Source organism: Tyto alba, unplaced genomic scaffold (genome assembly GCF_018691265.1).
Source record: "Tyto alba isolate M040663 unplaced genomic scaffold, T.alba_DEE_v4.0 Super-Scaffold_7, whole genome shotgun sequence".
Lineage (NCBI taxonomy): Eukaryota > Metazoa > Chordata > Aves > Strigiformes > Tytonidae > Tyto > Tyto alba.
Genome location: NW_024881328.1, coordinates 30,930,204 through 30,949,659, shown reverse-complemented (window position 1 = coordinate 30,949,659; position 19,456 = coordinate 30,930,204). Strand labels below are relative to the sequence as shown.

The 19,456-nt window shown below is 38.8% G+C and overlaps 1 protein-coding gene across 5 annotated transcripts in view; it reads left to right on the top strand.

The window, feature by feature from the left end:
* The window catches only part of CFLAR (CASP8 and FADD like apoptosis regulator), a 28,390-nt gene extending 11,278 nt beyond the window's left edge, over positions 1-17,112 (top strand). For 4 of the 5 annotated variants that reach the window (XM_033010835.2, XM_033010834.2, XM_042783998.1 and 1 more), the window contains 8 exons: positions 625-730; positions 1,639-1,777; positions 1,951-2,048; positions 3,131-3,182; positions 6,722-6,771; positions 7,932-8,010; positions 12,423-12,936; positions 13,878-16,297. In XM_033010835.2, coding sequence (XP_032866726.2) covers positions 625-730; positions 1,639-1,777; positions 1,951-2,048; positions 3,131-3,182; positions 6,722-6,771; positions 7,932-8,010; positions 12,423-12,936; positions 13,878-14,016 — 1,177 coding nt within the window. In that variant the 3' untranslated portion in view covers positions 14,017-16,297. Of the gene's footprint in view, positions 1-624; positions 731-1,638; positions 1,778-1,950; positions 2,049-3,130; positions 3,183-6,721; positions 6,772-7,931; positions 8,011-12,422; positions 12,937-13,877; positions 16,298-16,900 lie in introns of those variants that run through there. The other variant, XR_006164538.1, reaches the window with a different exon arrangement.
* The last annotated feature ends 2,344 nt before the right edge of the window (positions 17,113-19,456 follow it).

The following is a 19,456-nucleotide window of genomic DNA, read 5'->3' as shown; positions in this document are numbered from 1 at the left end:
TACAAGTCATGACATTAGAATCATCTATCTTTAAGGAGTTTGTGTGTGTTAATCAATAAAACCAGTGATGTTTGTACAGTTCTAGATTAGCAGATAGAAAGGATGCTTTAGAGGAACGTCATTAGAGATATTTTCTTTTCTAGTTTGCTTTGGACACATAGCCCTGTGGTACAGCTTTTCTCAGGGAACCTGTCTCTTAATACTTTTTACTCTGTAGTGTTAAGAGGCTTAAATTAAGAAGCTTCAGTTATTTGAGAATCTTCATAAGGAAATATATGTACTTATAATGAAAATTTTCCTGTGTTAGCTTCTCACTCAAATAAAACACCTGTAACTGCTAGATAAAAAAGTTAAAGATGTGTTCTGTTGTCTCATTTTCTCACTTCATCTCCCTTGAAATATTAAGGAGACTTCTGTTTTCCTAGCAGTGACTGTTACACAGTCAATATGAATAACTCGGGTACTGATTAGCAGGATTTTGTAATTAGATCTTGGAGCAGGGTAGGCTTCTGTTTAATTGGGAATGGTACAGTAAGGTTGGAACATAGGAGAAGTTTGGTAGTTGGGCAAGGGTGGGGTCTTGCTGAAAGCTAGTCCTTTAGAAATGTCTCAACTTTATTTCAGGGTACTAATGGTAGAAATTAATGAGAATCTGGAAAAAGAAGAAGTGGGTTCTCTTGTTTTTCTACTCAGAGATTATGTACCTCGTATGAAAATGGCGAAAGATAAGGTATGTTTTTCTGCTGGATTTCTCTGGAGCAATGAGAGATTAAAGTAAAAAGTGAAGTAGCTAGACAGCAAAGGAAGGGAGACGGTACTGCAAGGGGTAGTGAGGCAGTTATATACAGAAGTGAGGAAGAAGTAGTGGCTTCTATTTCATTTTTTGTTCTTTAATTCAAAGAAAGAAGCACAAGAAACAGTAAGAGGGAACAGTGAAGACTTGCTGTAGTGAAGGGTGTTAACATGAACTTCACAGGCATTAAAAAAAAATAATCTTCGGTATTACTGATCTGAAAGTTCGTATGTGAAGGATCACAATAATTATATGAAACATATCTTGAATAACAAGGTCACTTTTTATGTTTGTGCTTTGCATCACATAGAAAAGAACAGTTTTGTTTTAATTATGTCTTTCTCTGTACATTCGCATTCTGAATATTTGTTTTAAATTCTCTGTGAAGGAGAGATTCAGTAGAGGGTTCAGAAAACATGACAACTGTGCATAGAAGACTGAAGACATCTGTCTTCATCCTTTGAGGTTTTTTCTTTTTCTCTCTTTAACCAAAGGAGAGGGGCCCTGCAAATTCCCCGAAGTTTTTCTTACCTCTTGCTTTGTGACATGTGAGGTGACATTCGAAGTGGCTGGCTTTGTAGCAACAAGGAAATGCAAAACTCTTCCCTCAAAAATTTTGATTTGCTTTTAAGAGTATGGCTTTCTAGTTTCCATTACTCCTGTGATAGTACCAAGAATTCTTATGTCTTCCAGATAATTTTCTTGGTGTTTCAGCAGATAATGTCCTTACTTCTTGAATATACAACCTTTATGAACACCCCACATTATTTTCCTGTTTGCTTTGTTGCTTACTGATAGAGAACAAATTACTGATATGACAGTTTGGTTTTCTCTTGCTATTCTAGAGTTTTCTAGCTCTTGTGATTGACCTGGAGAAATTAAACTTGGTGGCTCCTAATCAACTGGATTTGCTGGAAAATTGTTTTCGAAATATTCACAGGATCGACCTGATTAGGAAGATTCAGAAGTACAAACATGAAGAAGGTAAGATGCTATTTTTGCACTGGGACTCTTAATAGCAAGGATCAGATGTACTTTCACTGAAGATAAAATTATGACTTACAAGTCAAAATATTTGCATGCTTCACAGATTTAGGCTTTTAAAACAGTTGATGTATCATGGTGTATTTCTTTGTGTGTTTCTGTTAAATTTTCAGCTTTAATGTCCTCCGTTCATTCTCAGCCAGTATATGTAAATGCACTTCAGGCATCTCTCCCTAATCTCAGTCTGATTGATCCTCCTTATAATTCAGGGGTAAGTATACAATAAATCAGATGGATCCTTTATTTCTAAATATTGCTAGACATTGAAAGGGGATTCATCTTTGCAGAGCCCAAGGAACGAGAGATTGCTAATAACTAAAATATTACTTGGTTTATCTCTCTTATTCCTGTTATTTGCAGGGCTTAGGGTCTGACTGACAAAGATCCCCTCTAAAGAGCTTCTGTGAATTCTTTTCCTGTTAATTGGAAACATCTATAAAACCTGTATCTAGGAAGATTTTTACTACTGTGGGGAGTGAATAGTTTTGCTTTGGCTGTTCTTTTCAAAAAACACTATTCTTCTTTGTACTTCTGGACTTTGCAGGGAAAGTAGCTTTTTAACTATGGAAGCTGAAGGTGTGGCTTTTTCAGGAGAGTTTTTCATATTTTTTTGATGTGTTTTATTTTAATCTCATTTTAATGAAGATACCTCAGTATGTGAACAGTCATCAAACCCTATTGCATGCAGTATTCTTTATATTTGGATTAGATCTGATATTGTAATAGTAAAACCTTACTTAAAGTCTTTAGCCTTGCTAAATAAATATGATGAGATTATTTCTGTCATGTGTTCAGTAAATACGCATGTGTAAAGCCTACATACAAAACAGCAGAGATGCCGTTTGTCTTTACTAACAAAGCCACAAACAGCTTTGTTTTCCAGACTACTAATAGGAAAGTTTGCATTGACTTTCCATATTATTAGTATTATATTGTTATAATTTCCTTTCTAATTCAGTGAAGGTTCCTCCCTGATGCCCTTTATAAAACAAAATTCACATCTTCAGAGGTTTTTTTTTTTTGTTTTACTACGTTAGGGAATAAGCTTTTCGTTGATGTTTATGGCAAGTTAGTAATTTTCAGAGGGGGAAGGGTCTTGGGGTTTTACTTGTTTGTGGTTTTGTCAGGGATTTCTTTACTTGTTATTTTCTAATACTAATTAGATGATATATGTGAATCTTAATAAGCAACCCTTTTATTGATGAAGAAAACCACTGTTGTGTTATAATTTGGAACATGTGATTATTAATTCTTGAAGGAGAGAGAGAAAGTACATGTTTTTCTTCATTTTAGATCCAGAATACGAACAAAGAAAAATCACAGAATGGACAAAGTCTTACTCTGGGTAAGAGCGTTTTGATAATCTAAAAGAGCCAAATGATAAATTTCACTGTTTGATAGAATCATAGAATGGTTTGTGTTGGAAGGGATCTTAAAAATGATCTAGTACCAAACCCCCTGCTGTGGGCAGGGAAACCTTCCACTAGACCAGGTTGCTCAAAGCACCACCCAGACTGGCCTTGAAAATTCTGGGGAGGGAGCAGCCACAGCTTCTCTGGGCAGCCCGTGCCAGTGTCTCACCACCTGCACAGTAACTTCCTTAGATCTAATCTGAATCTATCCTCCTTCAGTGTTAAGACACTTATCCCTCGTCCTATGCCTATGCTCCCTGATAAAAAGTCCTTCCCTACCTTTTCTGTAGGCCCCTTTAAGTACTTGAAGGCTGCTAGAAGGTCTCTCTGAAGCCATTTCTTCTCTAGGCTGAACAACCCCAACTCTCTCAGCCTGTCCTCACAAGGGAGGTGCTCCAGCCCCCCAGTCATCTTCGTGGCCTCCTCTGGACCTGCTCAAGCAAGTCCATGTCCTCATAATACTGTGGTCCCCAGAGCTGGACACAGCGCTGCAGGGAGGGTCTCACAACAGCAGAGTAGAGCAGGAGAATCCCTTCCCTCGACCTTCTGGCCACGCTTCTCTTGATGCAACCCAGCATAGGGTTGGCTTTCCGGGTTGCGAGTGTACATTGCTGGCTCACAGTCAGTTTTCTATCCGTTACTACCCCCAAGTCCTTCTCCTCAGGGCTGCTCTCAATCCACTGATCGCCCAGCCTGTATTTGTGCTTGGGATTGCCCCGACCCACGTGCAGGACCTTGCACTTGGCCTTGTTGAACTTCATGAGGTTTGCCCGGGCCCACCTCTCCAGCCTGTCCAGGTCCCTGTGGATGGCATGCCTCCCCTCCAGCGTGTCGACCGCACCACACAGCTCAGTGTCATTGGCAAACTTGCTGAGGGTGCACTCAGTCCCACTGTCCGTGTCACCATCAAAGATGTTAAACAGTACTGTCCCCAACACCGACCCCTGGGGAACGCCACTTCTCACCGCTCTCCACTTGGACATCAAGCTGTTGACTGCAACTCCTTGAGTGTGACCATCCAGACAATTCCTTATCCACTGAGTGGTCCTTCAGTCGAATCCGTGTCTCTCCAATTTAGAGACAAGGATGTCATGCAGGGCAGTTTCAGAAGGTTTGCACGAGTCGAGGTAGATGACATCAGTTGCTCTTCTTTATCCACCAGTGCAGTAGCCACGTCATAGAAGGCCACCAGCTTTGTCAGGCACGATTTGCCTTTAGTGAAGCCACGCTGACTGTCACCAATCACCTCCTTATCTTCCATGTCCTCTAGCAGAGTTTCCAGGAGGATCCTCTCCATGATCGTGCTGGGCACAGAGGTGAGATTGACCAGCCTGTAGTTCGTTGAGTCTTCCTTTTTAAAAACAAGGGTTATGTTTCCCCTTTTCCACTCAACAGAAACTTCACCAGGCTGCCATGATTTCTCAAATATGGTGGATAGTGGCTTAGCCACTTCATTTGCCAGTTCCCTCAGGACACATGGATGCATCTCATCAGGTCCCATGGACTTGTGCACCTTCAGGTTCCTTAGATGGTCTCAAACCTGATCTTCTCCTACAATGGGCAGTTTTTCATTCTCCCAGTTCCCACCTTTACCGTCTTCAACTTGAATGGTGTGGCTGGAGCCCTTGCTGGTGAAGACTGAGGGGAAAAAGTCGAGTACCACAGCCTTCTCCATATCACAGGTGACCAATTCTCCCTTCTTCTGGAGAGGGCCAACATTTTCCCTAGTCTTCCTTTTAGTACCAATGTTCCTGTAAAAGCTTTTTTTGTTACCCTTCACATCCCTGGCCAGATTTAATTCTATCAGGGCTTTGGCCTTCCTATCCTCATCCCTGGGTGTTCAGACAGTTTCTCTATACTCCTCCCAGGCTATTTGTCCTTGCTTCCACCCTCTGTAGGCTTCCTTTTTATGTGTGAGCTTGTCTAGGAGCTCTTTGTTCATCTGTGCAGGCCTTCTGGCATTCTTACGTGACTTCCTTTGTTGGGATGCATCACTCCTGAGCTCAGAGGAGGTGATTCCTGAACATTAACCAGCTTTCTTGGGCCCCTCGTCCTCCCAGGGCTTTATCCCATGTTACTCTGCCAAGCATATTCCTGAATAGGCCAAAGTCTGCTCTCCTGCAGTCCAGGGTAGCGAGATTGCTGTGTGCCCTCCTTTCTGCCCTTAGAACCTTTAACTCCACTATTTCATGGTCCCTGCATCCAAGGCTGCCCTTGAGCATCACGCTACCTACCAGCCCCTCCTTGTTGGTGAGAACAAGGTCCAGCATAGCACCTCTCCTCATTGCCTCTTATATCACTTGGAGAAGGAAGTTACCATCAACGCATTCCAGGAACCTCCTGGATTGCTTATGCACTGTAGTGTTGTCCCTCCATCAGGTGTCAGGGTGGTTTAAGTACCCCATGAGGACCAGGGCTTGTGGATGTGAGACTGCTCCTACCTGTCTATAGAGAGCCTCATCTGCTCGGTCTTCCTGGTCAGGTGACCTGTAGCAGACCCCCACTATAACATCTCCTGTCCCTGCCTTCCCTTGAATCCTGACCCATAACCTCTTGGTCAGCTCCTCATCCATCCCCAGGCAGGGCTCCATGCACTCCTCTGCTGGTCATTGATGTAGAGGGCGATCCCCTGCTCCTTGTCTCCCTTGCCTGTTCTTCCTAAAGAGCCTGTCTCCTTCCATTCCAACATGCCAGTGATAGGAGCCATCCCACCTCATCTCCATGATGCCAGTAAGATCATAGTCCTGCAGGTGTGCACACATCTCCTGCTCCTCTTGTTTATTCCCTCTTGTTTATTCTCTTATGTTGGTTGTGTTTATGGTGAATCCAGTTGATAACAGCGGGGACAAAGAGTATTTAGTCACTCTGAAAACTGAGCCTTGCATCACTGTTTGTTCTATTTGCTTTGTTTGTGCTACCAGATCTTAAAACTTTACTGAAATTGTTGTGCACTTCCCCTGGCACAACTTTTCAACAGAATAATTTATGAATAAAATCATGGAAAAGGTTGACTAGCCAGCTCTGGAGGCCTGTCTAATGCAGTTGTGCCCATTAAGTCTTGAGTAGGAAGTTTTTGTGTCAGTTTAGCAGTGACTCCACCAGGCCAGCCGTGAAGTTGTCCAGTGAGTACCAGGTTTTTACCATGTGTGTTGTGTTCTTTCTGGAAACCCTAAATACCTCTCTAATACGGTGATTTTTAAAGGAGTAATTGGCTGAATTCTCTCAGTGTAGGAGACATTGATTGTTTGTTTGTTTATTATAGTCACAGGCAACATGGAATGCAATCCAAATAACACTTTAGACGTGAAAATTTTAGGGTTTTTTTAACTTCAGCACTATACATACAAACTAAGAGGTCCAGATGAGTGAGAATTTGACTGAAGTAGATAGGTTCCTCTCTGACTGATTTGGTGTCAAAGAAATGTTACTGGTACCTATATACTGAGATTACTTCTGTATGTTTTAACTGCAGCAGAACCAATCCACATGTCCATTCAGGAATCAGGACCAGTGTCACATAAGGTATGTTCTTGTGCGTATGTATGCTTGTAAATATAATAAAAACCTCTGCAGGTATTTTCCTCAGTTTTCTTTGTGTTTCATTTTGAGATTTCCTTTAATTGCACGCAAACAGAACAATTTGTACATCCATATGTTCCTCAGTTATAAAGAGGTTCTATTCTGCTTTTGCAGAATGTATTTTTAATATAAAATAATTGCTACTCTTCTGGAAACAGCAGCATGCAAAATGCACGTACATACGATGTGCACACAGAACTTGTGTATTTATTAGTGGAGGCAAAGTCAAAACCTTTTGGAAGTGAGACCTCTTGCCATCTGCATTAGAAATCACAGAGCTTCTTTGCATACAGCAAGTTTTATTCTTTATTTTTTCCTCACCCCTTGCTCTCCGTGTAGAAGACAGACATGCCTTGGGTAGTAACGATAAGAATGGATTACTGCTATTTTCACTAGCTTTCCTATAGGCCAGGAACCAGGGAGTTACCTATAGCAAGCTGACTGATCTTTTTAAAGGGGAGAGGAATTGTGATAAGAGCCATTACAGTTTATTTAGGAGGTTGTTCCACTAAATAAGGAAATAAATATTCTTATGAACAGTGCTTGCTTGCACACCTAAAGAACACAGAAGTTCTCTACATTTATTGTGTTGGCAATATGAAGCTCATAGAGGTCCCAACATCTCTGTAACAGTTACAGTTAAGGAAATTAATTTGGAATAATGAAGGACCATCATAGTCCAGCTGCCCTTTTTTTTTAAAAAACAAACAAACAAACAAACAAACACCAAAAAACCAAAACCAAACATTTGAAAATCTGTCCAGAGCTAAAGTGTAGTCTCAAACTTCTCTCATTTCTGATACAGTCTTAGTCTTTGTTTAAGGATTATTACAGTAGTAAGATTGCATAACACAAGGATGCAAAAATTAAGCATGGACTAGAAATAGGGAAAATAATCATTAGTCCATGTCTCCTGATTTTTTGTTTTTATTGTGTAGGTAAGACATATTACATCCCAGCAGATAGACTTCTGCTAGCTACTCTATGGAAAAGCAACAGATGTAATTGAATAGACCTGAGGTGGTTACATTTGAGAAAAGAATCAAGTCTGTAAGTTGAGTGTGTGACACGTTAACTGAGTATTTGTCCTTCGCATTTCTCAGGTATTTGATGATCAGTACAGAATGCAAAGTCAACCTTTAGGAGTATGCCTGATAATAGACTGCATTGGCAATGACACAGGTAAGTCTCTGAATTTGAAGTTCCTTATCTTGTTAATCTTGGATAATTAGAACAATTTAGTATAAAGAATATGATGTATGTTTACCATCCAGACTAGGATAATGTTATTGTAGTCAGCTAGTCTTAATTGTAGTAAGTCTTGTAAAGCAGAGAGTTGGAAGGCCCAACGTGAGATTAAAGCCAACTGTCCTAACTGTTGTAAACAGTGTTCAGGTTTTGGTGCACAATCTCTGAATGAAAGAACTGTAAAGGTATACACTGAAATTTTGAATGGAGAAAAAGGGTGTTTGGAAGCCAACAGAATAGTTAAGCCACAGTCGTGCAGCAGGTTATTGTCAGAGATGGTAAAGATAGTGTTTCCCATCAGTTAACAAGACCAAAGCTGTTGCAGATTTGAAGCGTAATCATATTGCATACCACAGATTTTTAATAGCTGAAGGCACATGGTTCTTTATTAATGATGCATTTAGGTTTCTGTTACATCTTGCACAGTCTAATTGAAACTGTCACCATGGCTTTATAGGGAAAGGAATTTTCTTCCTTCCTTCTTGGTTTAGTTACAAAAACCCAAACCAAAACAATTTGCATGTAGAATTGAAGGTAGTCAGTGTCATGATTAAGGTGTGGGGTTTTCCTGATTGTGTTTGTAGAATCCAAAAATTAAATTTTTGCATAAGCAAAAAATCCCCCACTCTAATCATTATAACATGGGGCTTGAAATAAAAATGAAGAGCATACTTTCAGTCAGTTCTGTAATAGGCTAGGAAATGTAGGGGAAGAAGAGCGTTTGAGCATATCTCTTCTTTTTCTCTTAACTAATGGTCCAGCAGATGGACCAACATAGAATTATTGAGGTAGTTGTTGAAGAGCAGTGGATGCAGAGCACAGACAGAGAAAGTCAAATTTTTGTGTTTGCTTGACAGTAGTATTTTAGGTAAATGATATAAAAGAAGACACTTAGTTTGCCAGTAGGGTAACAGGAACTAGAACTGAATCACAATCCTGCCCTGCATGGGGAAGAGGGACAGGGCAGGCACTTAACTCAGTTATATGCAGCTGGGAAGCATTGAGATCTGAGATCTGTCTGTCCTACCAAGTTCATCAATGACCTCTGGCCAAAAAAAAAAAAAAAAAAAATCAAAGATGCAGTTGCTGGATGTAGAAATTAAATTGTTCACTCTAAAGCACTTCTTCACTTCTACTCTAAAAAAAAAAAAAAATGCTGCCCCAAGAGGAAGATAAAACTAAGAGAGTCTGCCAAGGACTCAAAGGCTAGGGCAGTGGTGGCTCTTGGGATCAAACATTCTGCTCTGTCCTGTTGCCTGCTGCTTTGCTTGCCTGTTCCTCTCTTTCATGGTAGCTCTCGAGAGCAAACAACCCTTTTGATGCAAGAAGCATATTATGGAGCCTTAATCTGGAAGGTAACGTGATGTTCTGCTCCAGTACCAAGATAATTACTTGGAGTTCTGTTTCTTAAACACAAATGCAAAAAGGATTGCTAGAGAAATTTCAGTGTGGATAGCTGAAGAAAACATGAGGTGTGAAAATGCCTTGTTTACAAAAAAAACCTCTTTAAATTTCATTCTCTCTAATGGGATATGAGCATGTGCTGGCCTGATTAAATGAACAAGAGTGTTTTACTATGCCAGGTCTGAGTTTTTAAAACGAAACAGTAAGTGTAAAAACAGGTAAGGCATGTACACTGGAGAAAAAAAATGAAGTAAAGAAAGAGCTGCTATGTCAGTTCATAGTCACAAATACATAAATCTAGATTTACTCTTCCTTAGAAGGCACAGATCTTTTGCACAGGCAATATACTGTGTAGACCCATTAGTCATAGTAATTGATGCTAAATACAAAGATGTGCACAAAATTAAAAAAAAAAGCAATGCATGTGCTCTTCATGAGCTCATATGGTCATTTCAGTAGTTATACATGAGCAGAAAGTGTAAATGTGATATAAGTCTGCTGATTGGAAAGGACAAGTATTAGTTACATGTTTAACATCTGGCATATCAAATACACCGTCAAATTGTGGCTCTGCTGCTGTTGTGCCAAAACCACTCAAAGCAAGTCTTACTGTGCCTCAGTCTCCATGCATTGGATGCAGAAGTCATCTGTATGACTCCGATGTTTTATGTCACCAGTACATCAGCAGCATTTTAACATGATAGAAAGCAAGACTTTCACTGCAATACGTTACTGTATTGAGTTTCAGGAGAGTGAGATAATACAGCGAGATTCAGGAGAGGCAGGGCATATGGCATTGCTTAAAGGAGTTTATTAGAAAAGCATTCACTACTCTAGAGTTGTGCCACACTACTTCTGAAGTCTGAAAATACCAAAAAAAGAGAAGAGGCTGGGGAGAATGTAAGGAATTGCATCTGTGGCATGCACTAGAGTCTGTAACTATCCCAAGATTTAGTCTGAGGAAGCTGAAACAATAATAGATACTGTAGGATCAAGGATTTGCAACAGTTGAAAATGCCCAGTATAAACAATGTGAATTCACCAGCTGCTGATAAAACTCAAACTGAAACATGCCTTGCTGTTTTGTAAATAGTCTTTCTGTTCTGTAAATAGCTGCTTTTGTCTCTTCCATTTGGAAGCCAATTTTTATCCTTATGTTGGAAACAAAGGGAGTAAAGGGTAATTCTTTATGTAGAGTGGAAATGCTCAAAAGTCAGTGGAGGTTTGTTAGGAGATGATTACTATTGAAGAAACATGCTTTCTGATCTCAGGTTGTGGCATGTAATGCTGTATTTTCTGTTGTCTTAAAGTAAAATTGCTGTATCCAAAGCTTACCATGTATAATTTTTGATTCATTGTTAAACTAAGGTATCAGCTCTACATTTGTTGGGTTTTGGGTTTTTTTTTTTCAATTGTGACACTTAGTGTGTGTGTATGGTCTTAAGGTGACACCAATTTTTCTATCTTTGTGTGTATGTGTATGTGCTAGTGAGACAGGTACACTACAGAAAAGCACTCTCCTTGCTGTAACTCTCATTTTGCATATGTACTGCTGCCCTCTGATGGATGATATGCTTCACTGAGTATATAACTGCTAAATGTTATTAATGCTGATTCTTCCACCTGAATTTTGAGAGCATGTTTTATTGCCTAAAATTGAGGGGATTTTACTTTCTATTTCCAAATTTTAAAATGTCTGGAAAGGTTTTGAATTATTTTACAAAATGTAGTGAAACCAACAAAATTAGAATGAAACTCTAGTTCCTGTTTATCACCTTGCTGTAGTATAGAGTTTCTATCTACCCTGTTATTTTGCTGAGGAAAGCTATGAGTTCTGTTCCCTGTTCTCACTATGGGTTTTGTTAGGAGAACAGTGTGGCAGTACAACTCCTGCTTTTCTGCCAGTTACCTCTGAATTGGTCTGTGCTAAATAGGGATTGTTAAACTTTTGTAGTCAAGGAACAGTCTAGCTTCCTGTATCTATAAGGTATTTTACATAAACATAAGACTTGATATTTCCTGTCATATCAGAAACTGCATGGGCAATATATATGTGGTTTATAGTAAAGATATGGTGCTACAGCTATGAGTCATAGTAGTAGCTTGTGGTTCTCTGAACACTTTAAAAATATCCGTGGTTTTAACCACCATGTATCTGGATTCACTCCCATATTAATAAACATCCAAAGTAGTTATTCAGAGCATAACACATTTTCCTAAAGCACAGGTTAACACAAATACAATAGAACAATAGAGTTAAATCTTAGTTTTTGCTATCTACAGTTTTAATTTGTAACACATTTGAAAGGGTTTATTGTTCAGCGCTTTTTTTTAACCTGAAAATGCCCATCTGTCACAGATAAGACTTCAGTGTCCGTTCTCCACCTGGAACTCATCACTTAAAATCTGTTTTATATAATAGGAAGCATAAATGACTGCAGCAGGTTCCTTTTTGACTGATGAAAGGGAGTCTGTGTTGCTTACGCAGTTCTGTATATCTATAATAACCATTCAGAGTAACTTTGACAAGTTGAAATGTGAAACAGACTTCCCATGCTATCCACATCTCTCCTTACCATTTCAAGAACGTTCTGTGTTAAGCATTTTCTGATGTTTTTCCTTGCCTGATATTTTAAGTCCTAGGAACTTGGGATACTGGCTCTCAATGAAAGCATGTAAATGCCCATGGAATTTGGAACAGATCATGTGACAAATAATACTGTCTTTGCTATCATGAAGTAAATAACTTATATTAAAGACAACATGCATATAGCACTATAAGTATGTAATATACTGTGATCAACACCAAGTACTCCCAATTTTGTATTGTGATGAAATAAGCGTCTAATTTCCAGTAGCAAAATACTGTAAATAATGTAATTCAAGATAGTTGAAATTGAGCCCTGGTGTGCTATGATTTAATCACATCTTGCTTTTTTCAGATGTTTTGGAAGAGACCTTCAGAGGCTTGGGCTATGATGTTTGTTGTCACAGATACTTAAGTATCAACACTATGAATCAAACATTGCTTGAAGTTGCAAGGTTGCAGCAGCACAGAAACTGTGACAGCTTCATTTGCATATTGGTCAGCCGTGGAAGTCCTCAGAGCATCTTCTGTACAGACCATACCTTTTCCGGATTCCCTTTGGAACAAATAAAGAAATACTTTACAGCGGACTCATGTCCTGAACTCCTAGGAAAACCAAAGCTTTTTTTTATTCAGAGCTACATTGTGCCAGAAAATGAGCAAGAATGTACTAGTCTGTTGGAAGTAGATGGGAATGATGAGAAAATCATTGCTACTGCAAAAATCCCTTGGAAAGTCACTATACCCCAAGTAGCAGACATCTTTTGGAGTCAGTGCAAGGTGGATGTGTCTGCACTAGAAAAATCTCCAAGTTCATCCTCATATTATCTGCGTTGTCTGGCTGAGCTACTCCGCAATCCTCATAAAAGGTAAATAAAAAATAGGAAAAAAGTCACCCTTTTCCTATGACAACCTGCTGGCCTAGAGAAAGAGAAACTTTAAGTTTCATCCTTTCTGGTCCTGTAAAGTGTCTTCATGCTGTGTCATAGGTTAAAAGACAAGTATACCTGATCCTGGACTGATGGCATAGGAAGGTAGTGTAAAGTAGGAGTGAAGTTTCTGATTCTGGAGAGTAAAATTGTGTTATGGCACTGGGACTTGCAGACTGAGAAGGGAAGAACCTGTCCTGGATAGTTACGTCAGTGATTTAGACAGGGTTGGAAATCTTCCTTCTCCGAGATAACAAGGCACACTCCAGGCTTCTGTCAAATTGAGGACTGCTTTTTATCCTTAAGAAGGGCTCTGCTTGCAAATATAAAAAGTCGGTGCCTAGGTTTGGGGAAAAGTCAGTTGAGAGGAAAGGTTTTTGTCCTTTTTTTAGATCTAACTAACACTCTGTTCAGGGAGCCACTAGTTTGCCAATTTGTAATCTTTAATTTAAACTATATGGAAACTTTATTCTATCCAAATAGATTATCAAAAGAAATCTGAGCAAAAATCAGGTATGTTTGGATATATAACTTATCAACAAAGGTTTTCTTTGTACAACTGATCTACCAGGGAGCCAGCAACTTTTTCAAGGTGGTTGCGGGGTTAACTTTTAGTACTTTTTTACAAACCCTAAAACCTTGTAATGAAATTACAGATCATGATATCAGCATAACCAGTATTATAACAGTGATTTGGGTTATAACATATTATCTCCAAAATGCGTATTCAGCCTTGGGTTTTAGAGGTGTAACCTCTGCAACAAAGACTGAAATTTGAAACTTTCTCCTTGCTGAGTCTAAGGGTGTCTCCTCTCTTGTGGATTCTTAAATGGTGTCTTGTTTTATTCTCTAATAGAAAACTTTCACTTTTGTTGTTGCAGGAAACTCTCTATTTTAGATATCCATACGGAATTGAACAGAAAAGTCTATGAATGGAATAAGACCACTGACCCAAGCCAACAATACTCACTTCTGCTTCAGCACACACTGAGGAAGAAACTTTTTCTTTCTCCCACTTAATTGCTGTTGGAAAAAACATGTCTGAAGTGGTTGATGAGAAACACTATCATGCAGACAGTTTCACACGTACTTTTACTTTATGCAGTGTTCTTGCATGTATATCTAAAGTGCTTATTGCTTCCAAACCCAGAGATTTAGAAGCATTTTGGTGTGTTGAGGTCAATTCCTTATAGATTTTACATCCGAAAGCATGGATGAGAATGGCAGCTATTGCATAACACTGCAACAGATCTTGCAACCAAGTACAACAGGTAAACAGGGTGGAAAGTGCTCCAGACTGTGTAGCTCTTGGGTTTTCCAGGGTTTTGTGTTTTTATTGTTTCATTGGTTGGTTTTTTAGCATACCTATTAGCAGTGCACTGATTTAGGTTCTTCTGTTGATGCTTGAAAACAATACAAGCCAGTGCAAACCACTGAAATTCACTGGGTACTATCCCCAGCACCTAATAATGGAAAAACCAAGCAATGCCAGTTTTTCATTAACAAGTTCTGGCTTGTGTATCTCCACAGACTAGCAAAAAAGAAGAAGAAAGATAGCCTTTTTAAATAATTTGGATTCCATCTGCCTGCTGCGTTAGAGGTGGTGATTCACCCAGAACGCTGTGTCATCAGTACCGTCAACAGCACACAATGGTTATATGTTAATTAATGAGACATTCTGCCATGGTTTGGGCTGTGTTTTCCACTGTGGCAAGGCTTTACAGTAACTTACCACACAATTTAAAAATGTGGGATTTTGACAGATGTTTGTGGAAGATGAAACATGATCCACACATGTTGTACCAGGCATAGTTGTAAAAGTACACTTTATCATATTTGAATCAAAACGTCATGAGCCACCACTGTCTCTTAAGACAGAATTAAATTAAACACCACACTGTTACTGCTTTTGCTTAAGAAAAAGAATGTCGTTATCAATGGATTTTTTTTTTACAAGTTGCCCTTGTTCTTCTGAAAAAGACATGAGTGAAAATTGTCCTAAATACAGAAATTTCTGTCCAGTGGAGCAGATGCCTAACATGAAGAGTTCACTTAATCTGCCTGTTACATAACAGTATAGCCTGGATAAGTTGTATTGGAATTTATTGTCACTGAATTTATGGCATTCTCTTCCCTCCTAAAGTAGCCCACTGGCTAACTTTTAATACTCCTCATACAGTCTCCTGTCCAGGAAAAAATTCAAGGCGTTAGCATACCTTGCTTGGTTTCTGGTGTAGTTACACCATATATCCTGGCATATGTTTTATTTCACACAAGCAGAAAGGAAAGGAGGTTTTGCTAATGCAGGGTATGCTAATTCCTTGAGCAAATGCACTGCAAAAAGATTTTTTACTAGTGTAGCTGCATTTGATTTGAGCAAAAAGCAGGTGTGCTTACATACATAACTTCACCAGCAATGCTTTTCATTGTAGACCAAGCCTAACAGGCAGCTAGCGTATTGATACTACATATGGTATACTATCAGTATATATTAGTATATTGATGATAATTAGGAGGGCTTGGCCAGTAAACGTACTCTGGTAGGGGTTTTTTATTCCTCGATATGATGTTGTAGTACTTAAGTGTTTGCTTGACTTTTTTTTTTTTAAACCAGGATTTTTCAGTTCCATTTGGAAAAAAGTGAATTTTCAAGTAGATTTTTGAATTATAATTGAAAGTAAAAATCACATTTATTTGGCAAAAAGTAGATATTGATGACTTAAAAGCGCTCAGGAGTCCTTCCTTACTGTGATGTAGACTCAGTCTCTTCCTGATTTAAGAGGTTCCTTAACTGCTGATTGATGAGGATTGTTAAGAGTATATGAAGAAAAGAAAAACACTGAGCAAGTTTTATCTTATGGCCTTTATCCATGGAACATGTTAAGATTAAAATATATATTTATTTATATTAATGTACCATTTTGTATGATATATAAAGTACCTTTTATATTATTGTGATTAAATCTTCACTCATTATCTTCTTTATTTTGCATTCAGTTTTATTTGCACATTAACTCTAGAATGTTACATACATGGTTGTGATGAGAAGAACTTTTTGCACAATTCAGAAAAATAATTCACCTGTATTGCAAGCCTATGCATTCAATATTTTTCTCTTTCCACTTTATGAGCTACAGTGTCTTCTTTAATAAAGTATGTGGAATCTTTTTAATAGATTTGAGTTGGGAAATGCAGCCCGGAATTTTATGTTAAACTATGGGCACGTGTTATTTGTGTGTTACTGTAATTTTATGTGGGCACAGGCATAAGAGGAAAAGTAAAAAATATTTTTTTGCAAAATTCAGACATTCTCTAAAAAGCTTGTTCTCTGTGAGCATTAAATACTAAATCTAGTTTCATGATGTTGTAGGCATGGAAATAAATGCATTGCAGAGGGGGCAGGTCTTCCTTTCAGTTTACTGTTCTCTAAGGAAAGGGCTTATTGAACCGATCCTTTTCTTAAACTAGGGCCATATTGTTCTGGCTTTAAAAATACTTTGTGTCTTAATTATGTTCATATGTATTCCACACACTCAAGTAGAGAACTTACTGCATTGCATCAACAGAAGTGTCTGCATTGTATGTGATAGGTAATAAAATTAGCATTCATTTCTAACCATGAATATTTAATAACTGACTGTCTTACAATATAATAAAGCACAAGTATAATTCTGAAACTTTGCCTTCCTCATGTTTCATGGGGTAAGAAAAGGATTATAAAATGGCAGATTTGGAATCTTAGAAGTTTCTTCCTGTAGTGGCTGGTAAATGAAGCAAACGGTGAAACAAGTTTTCTGTGGTTGTAGAAATAAGATGTGATTCCTAGCTATCGTATATATCCATGTGATGCTAAATGTGATTTCTTTCACAAATTAACTTTACTTTTTCCCATTTCCCTTACTAGCTTTTGCATGTGATGAGCATGTCTGCTGCCTTATAGACCAAAAGCAGGGAGAATGAAACCAAGAGGAGGCAGAGAAATGAGGGAAAGTAATACAGAAATTTCAAGCATGAACAAGATGGGGAGTGGTAGGGAGAACCAAGAGAAGAACAAGTAGAGAAAAGAAGATTTGGAGGAGAAATACAGCATCAATATTGGAATGAGAAAGAAGAAAACAGGAGAAAAGGGAGAAAGAAAGTAAGAATAATAGTGGCTATCCTTACAGGATCTAATGATGTGGGGTTTTGTGGGTTGGTTGGTTTGGGGTTTTTTGAGTGATGCTAAATACAACTACTTACTTAAAATATTATCAATAGAACATACTCTGTTTCTCATACGTTTGTGACAATCTAGGTTTGGTCTGGGAGTTATGAAGTGTACATGTTGTTCACCTTAGTGTGTGACACAGTAAAGTCCATGCCCCTTTCTGTAAGAACTTATGAAGAAAGGCTGTTTTGAAAATTAGAGGCTCCTGTAAATAACCCTTGCAGTGAAAAAGGAAGGGAGTCTTGTTGTGTCTGGCTGCGTGAGTTGGAAGTGGTCACAGCCTTCTAATGGCCAAAGAGTCGTGGGGACATGTGATGTATTGTGCAGGATTCGTAGATGTCAGGTACAGATTTTCTACACTGATTTATTGACTGTCAGTAAGTTCTTAAACAAAGCAGTACTTACTCTGTAATCATTCATCTAAGCAGAATTTATTGCCTTGAGACTTCTTTCAGGAGTGGCATGTGGGTAGATTGAATCCCTGTACTTGCTGCATGGTGAAAAGTAGCGCTGAAGTCAGTATTTAATAACATGCAGAAATTTTGTGATGCCACTTGTCTATCACTTCTTCCATAGCTTTTTGTGTCCCTCTATACACATGATGGTGACCATCTGTTCTTGCTATACTGTGCACCTAAATTTGAGTCTGGAGAGTGACCAGATGGCAGGCATTGGTTGTGTCAAGTTGTACAGGTATTGCAGATGAAGTGATTGAATGATACCAAACTTCCATTCAGTAGCCAAAAGAAAAAGAGGAAAAGAATTAATTCTGGATCCATCGTGGGTTCAGCATGTTAGCACAGGAACATAAAAAATGACATGCTGGTGAAATTTGGTCATGGACTGCCAAAATGTCTGATTATCTGCTGTTGAACAAGATAAAGCAATCTGCTACTCTTCTGCTCTTGCATTGTCAGTGCTTGGAACAAGGCTGTCAGACTCACTGCTCCATGGCACTGAATTTCATTTTTGCTTTCTGATAACTGAAACAGAAACTTCTTTTACTTCTGTGTGTGCTGTATATATGGAAGAAGGAAAAGAGAATTGGCAGAATACAGATGATGCCTTCCAGTGGTTCAGATGTACCCAGGAGGCAGGAGATTCTGTGGTGTTTTCTACCAGACTTAAGTTGCATGATTTTTCTCAACCACCTACATTGATGTGACTGAGTCATAAATTCAGTTTACTTTGTACTGTTGCATACTTGCGTCTTATAATGGTTGCCAACTCATTATCCAGAAAAGAAGTTCGTTCAAGAGGAAGTTACAGTGGTAAGTTGTAGATGGAGCATGTTGTATGTCGTGATTTCCCCTTTCAACTCTGTATAAGAAGTAACAGTGACTCCTGTTACAGATATCCGAATCACAGAAGCTTTTTATGACATTTTCTGAGATTTTTTTTGATATCCAGAGTTTTATATTTCTGACATGCAGGATGATGTTGCTAAGAAGTTGCTATATGTGTGAATGATCTGCTGTGTATCTGTGTTCCACTGAAAATATATCTCCTGTACTGAATTATTTGACAGCTTTTCTGTGGCTGTTTTTAAGAATTGTCTTTTTTTCAGCTTCTGTGTTAGAATCAGTAAGACATTGGAAGTCTTTTAGGAATTTTGTTTTTGTGGATTGTGCCTTTCTGTACATGCCATATTTTAAAGTTTGTGTTACTCAGCGTATTGTTAGTGTTTTGTAGAAGCATCGAAGAAATGTGATTTGAATCGGTGCCATTACTAAAACAGCATCATGATTTAGCAAAACTGGTGCTGTTACTTCTACTATTAAATCACTATTACTACTAAATTATAAATGCTGGAATTCAAGCTGATTTTCTGAAGAGAATATCTGCATGCGGTCAGACTGATTGTCTCTGTCTCCCTCTAGACCACAGAGTAACTCTTGAAATTCATGATTGAATCATCTTGTTAGACCTCTGCGGCTTGTTAAATGTGGCTGTGATGTTCTACAGCTCGATAAAAGTGACCTGGCTGAATAAAGGACAGTGAACCTTTCTGTTCCAACAGATAACTTGGCCATTGTTGGTGTGTTAGACAGCAGCTCTTTGGCATGAGCAAGGAGCTTCTCCCCATTCTGGCTTCATTGACTCAAGAGTGTGTGAGAATACAGGTGTCACCAGAGATGCTGAAAGCCATGAGGAGCCTGCACAGCGTAGGGCCTGCTCACCTTCCTCCTCCTCCCCTTACTGCAGCAGGGATGGGGAGGGAACAGACCCACATAAAAATGGCATTGAAGCCCT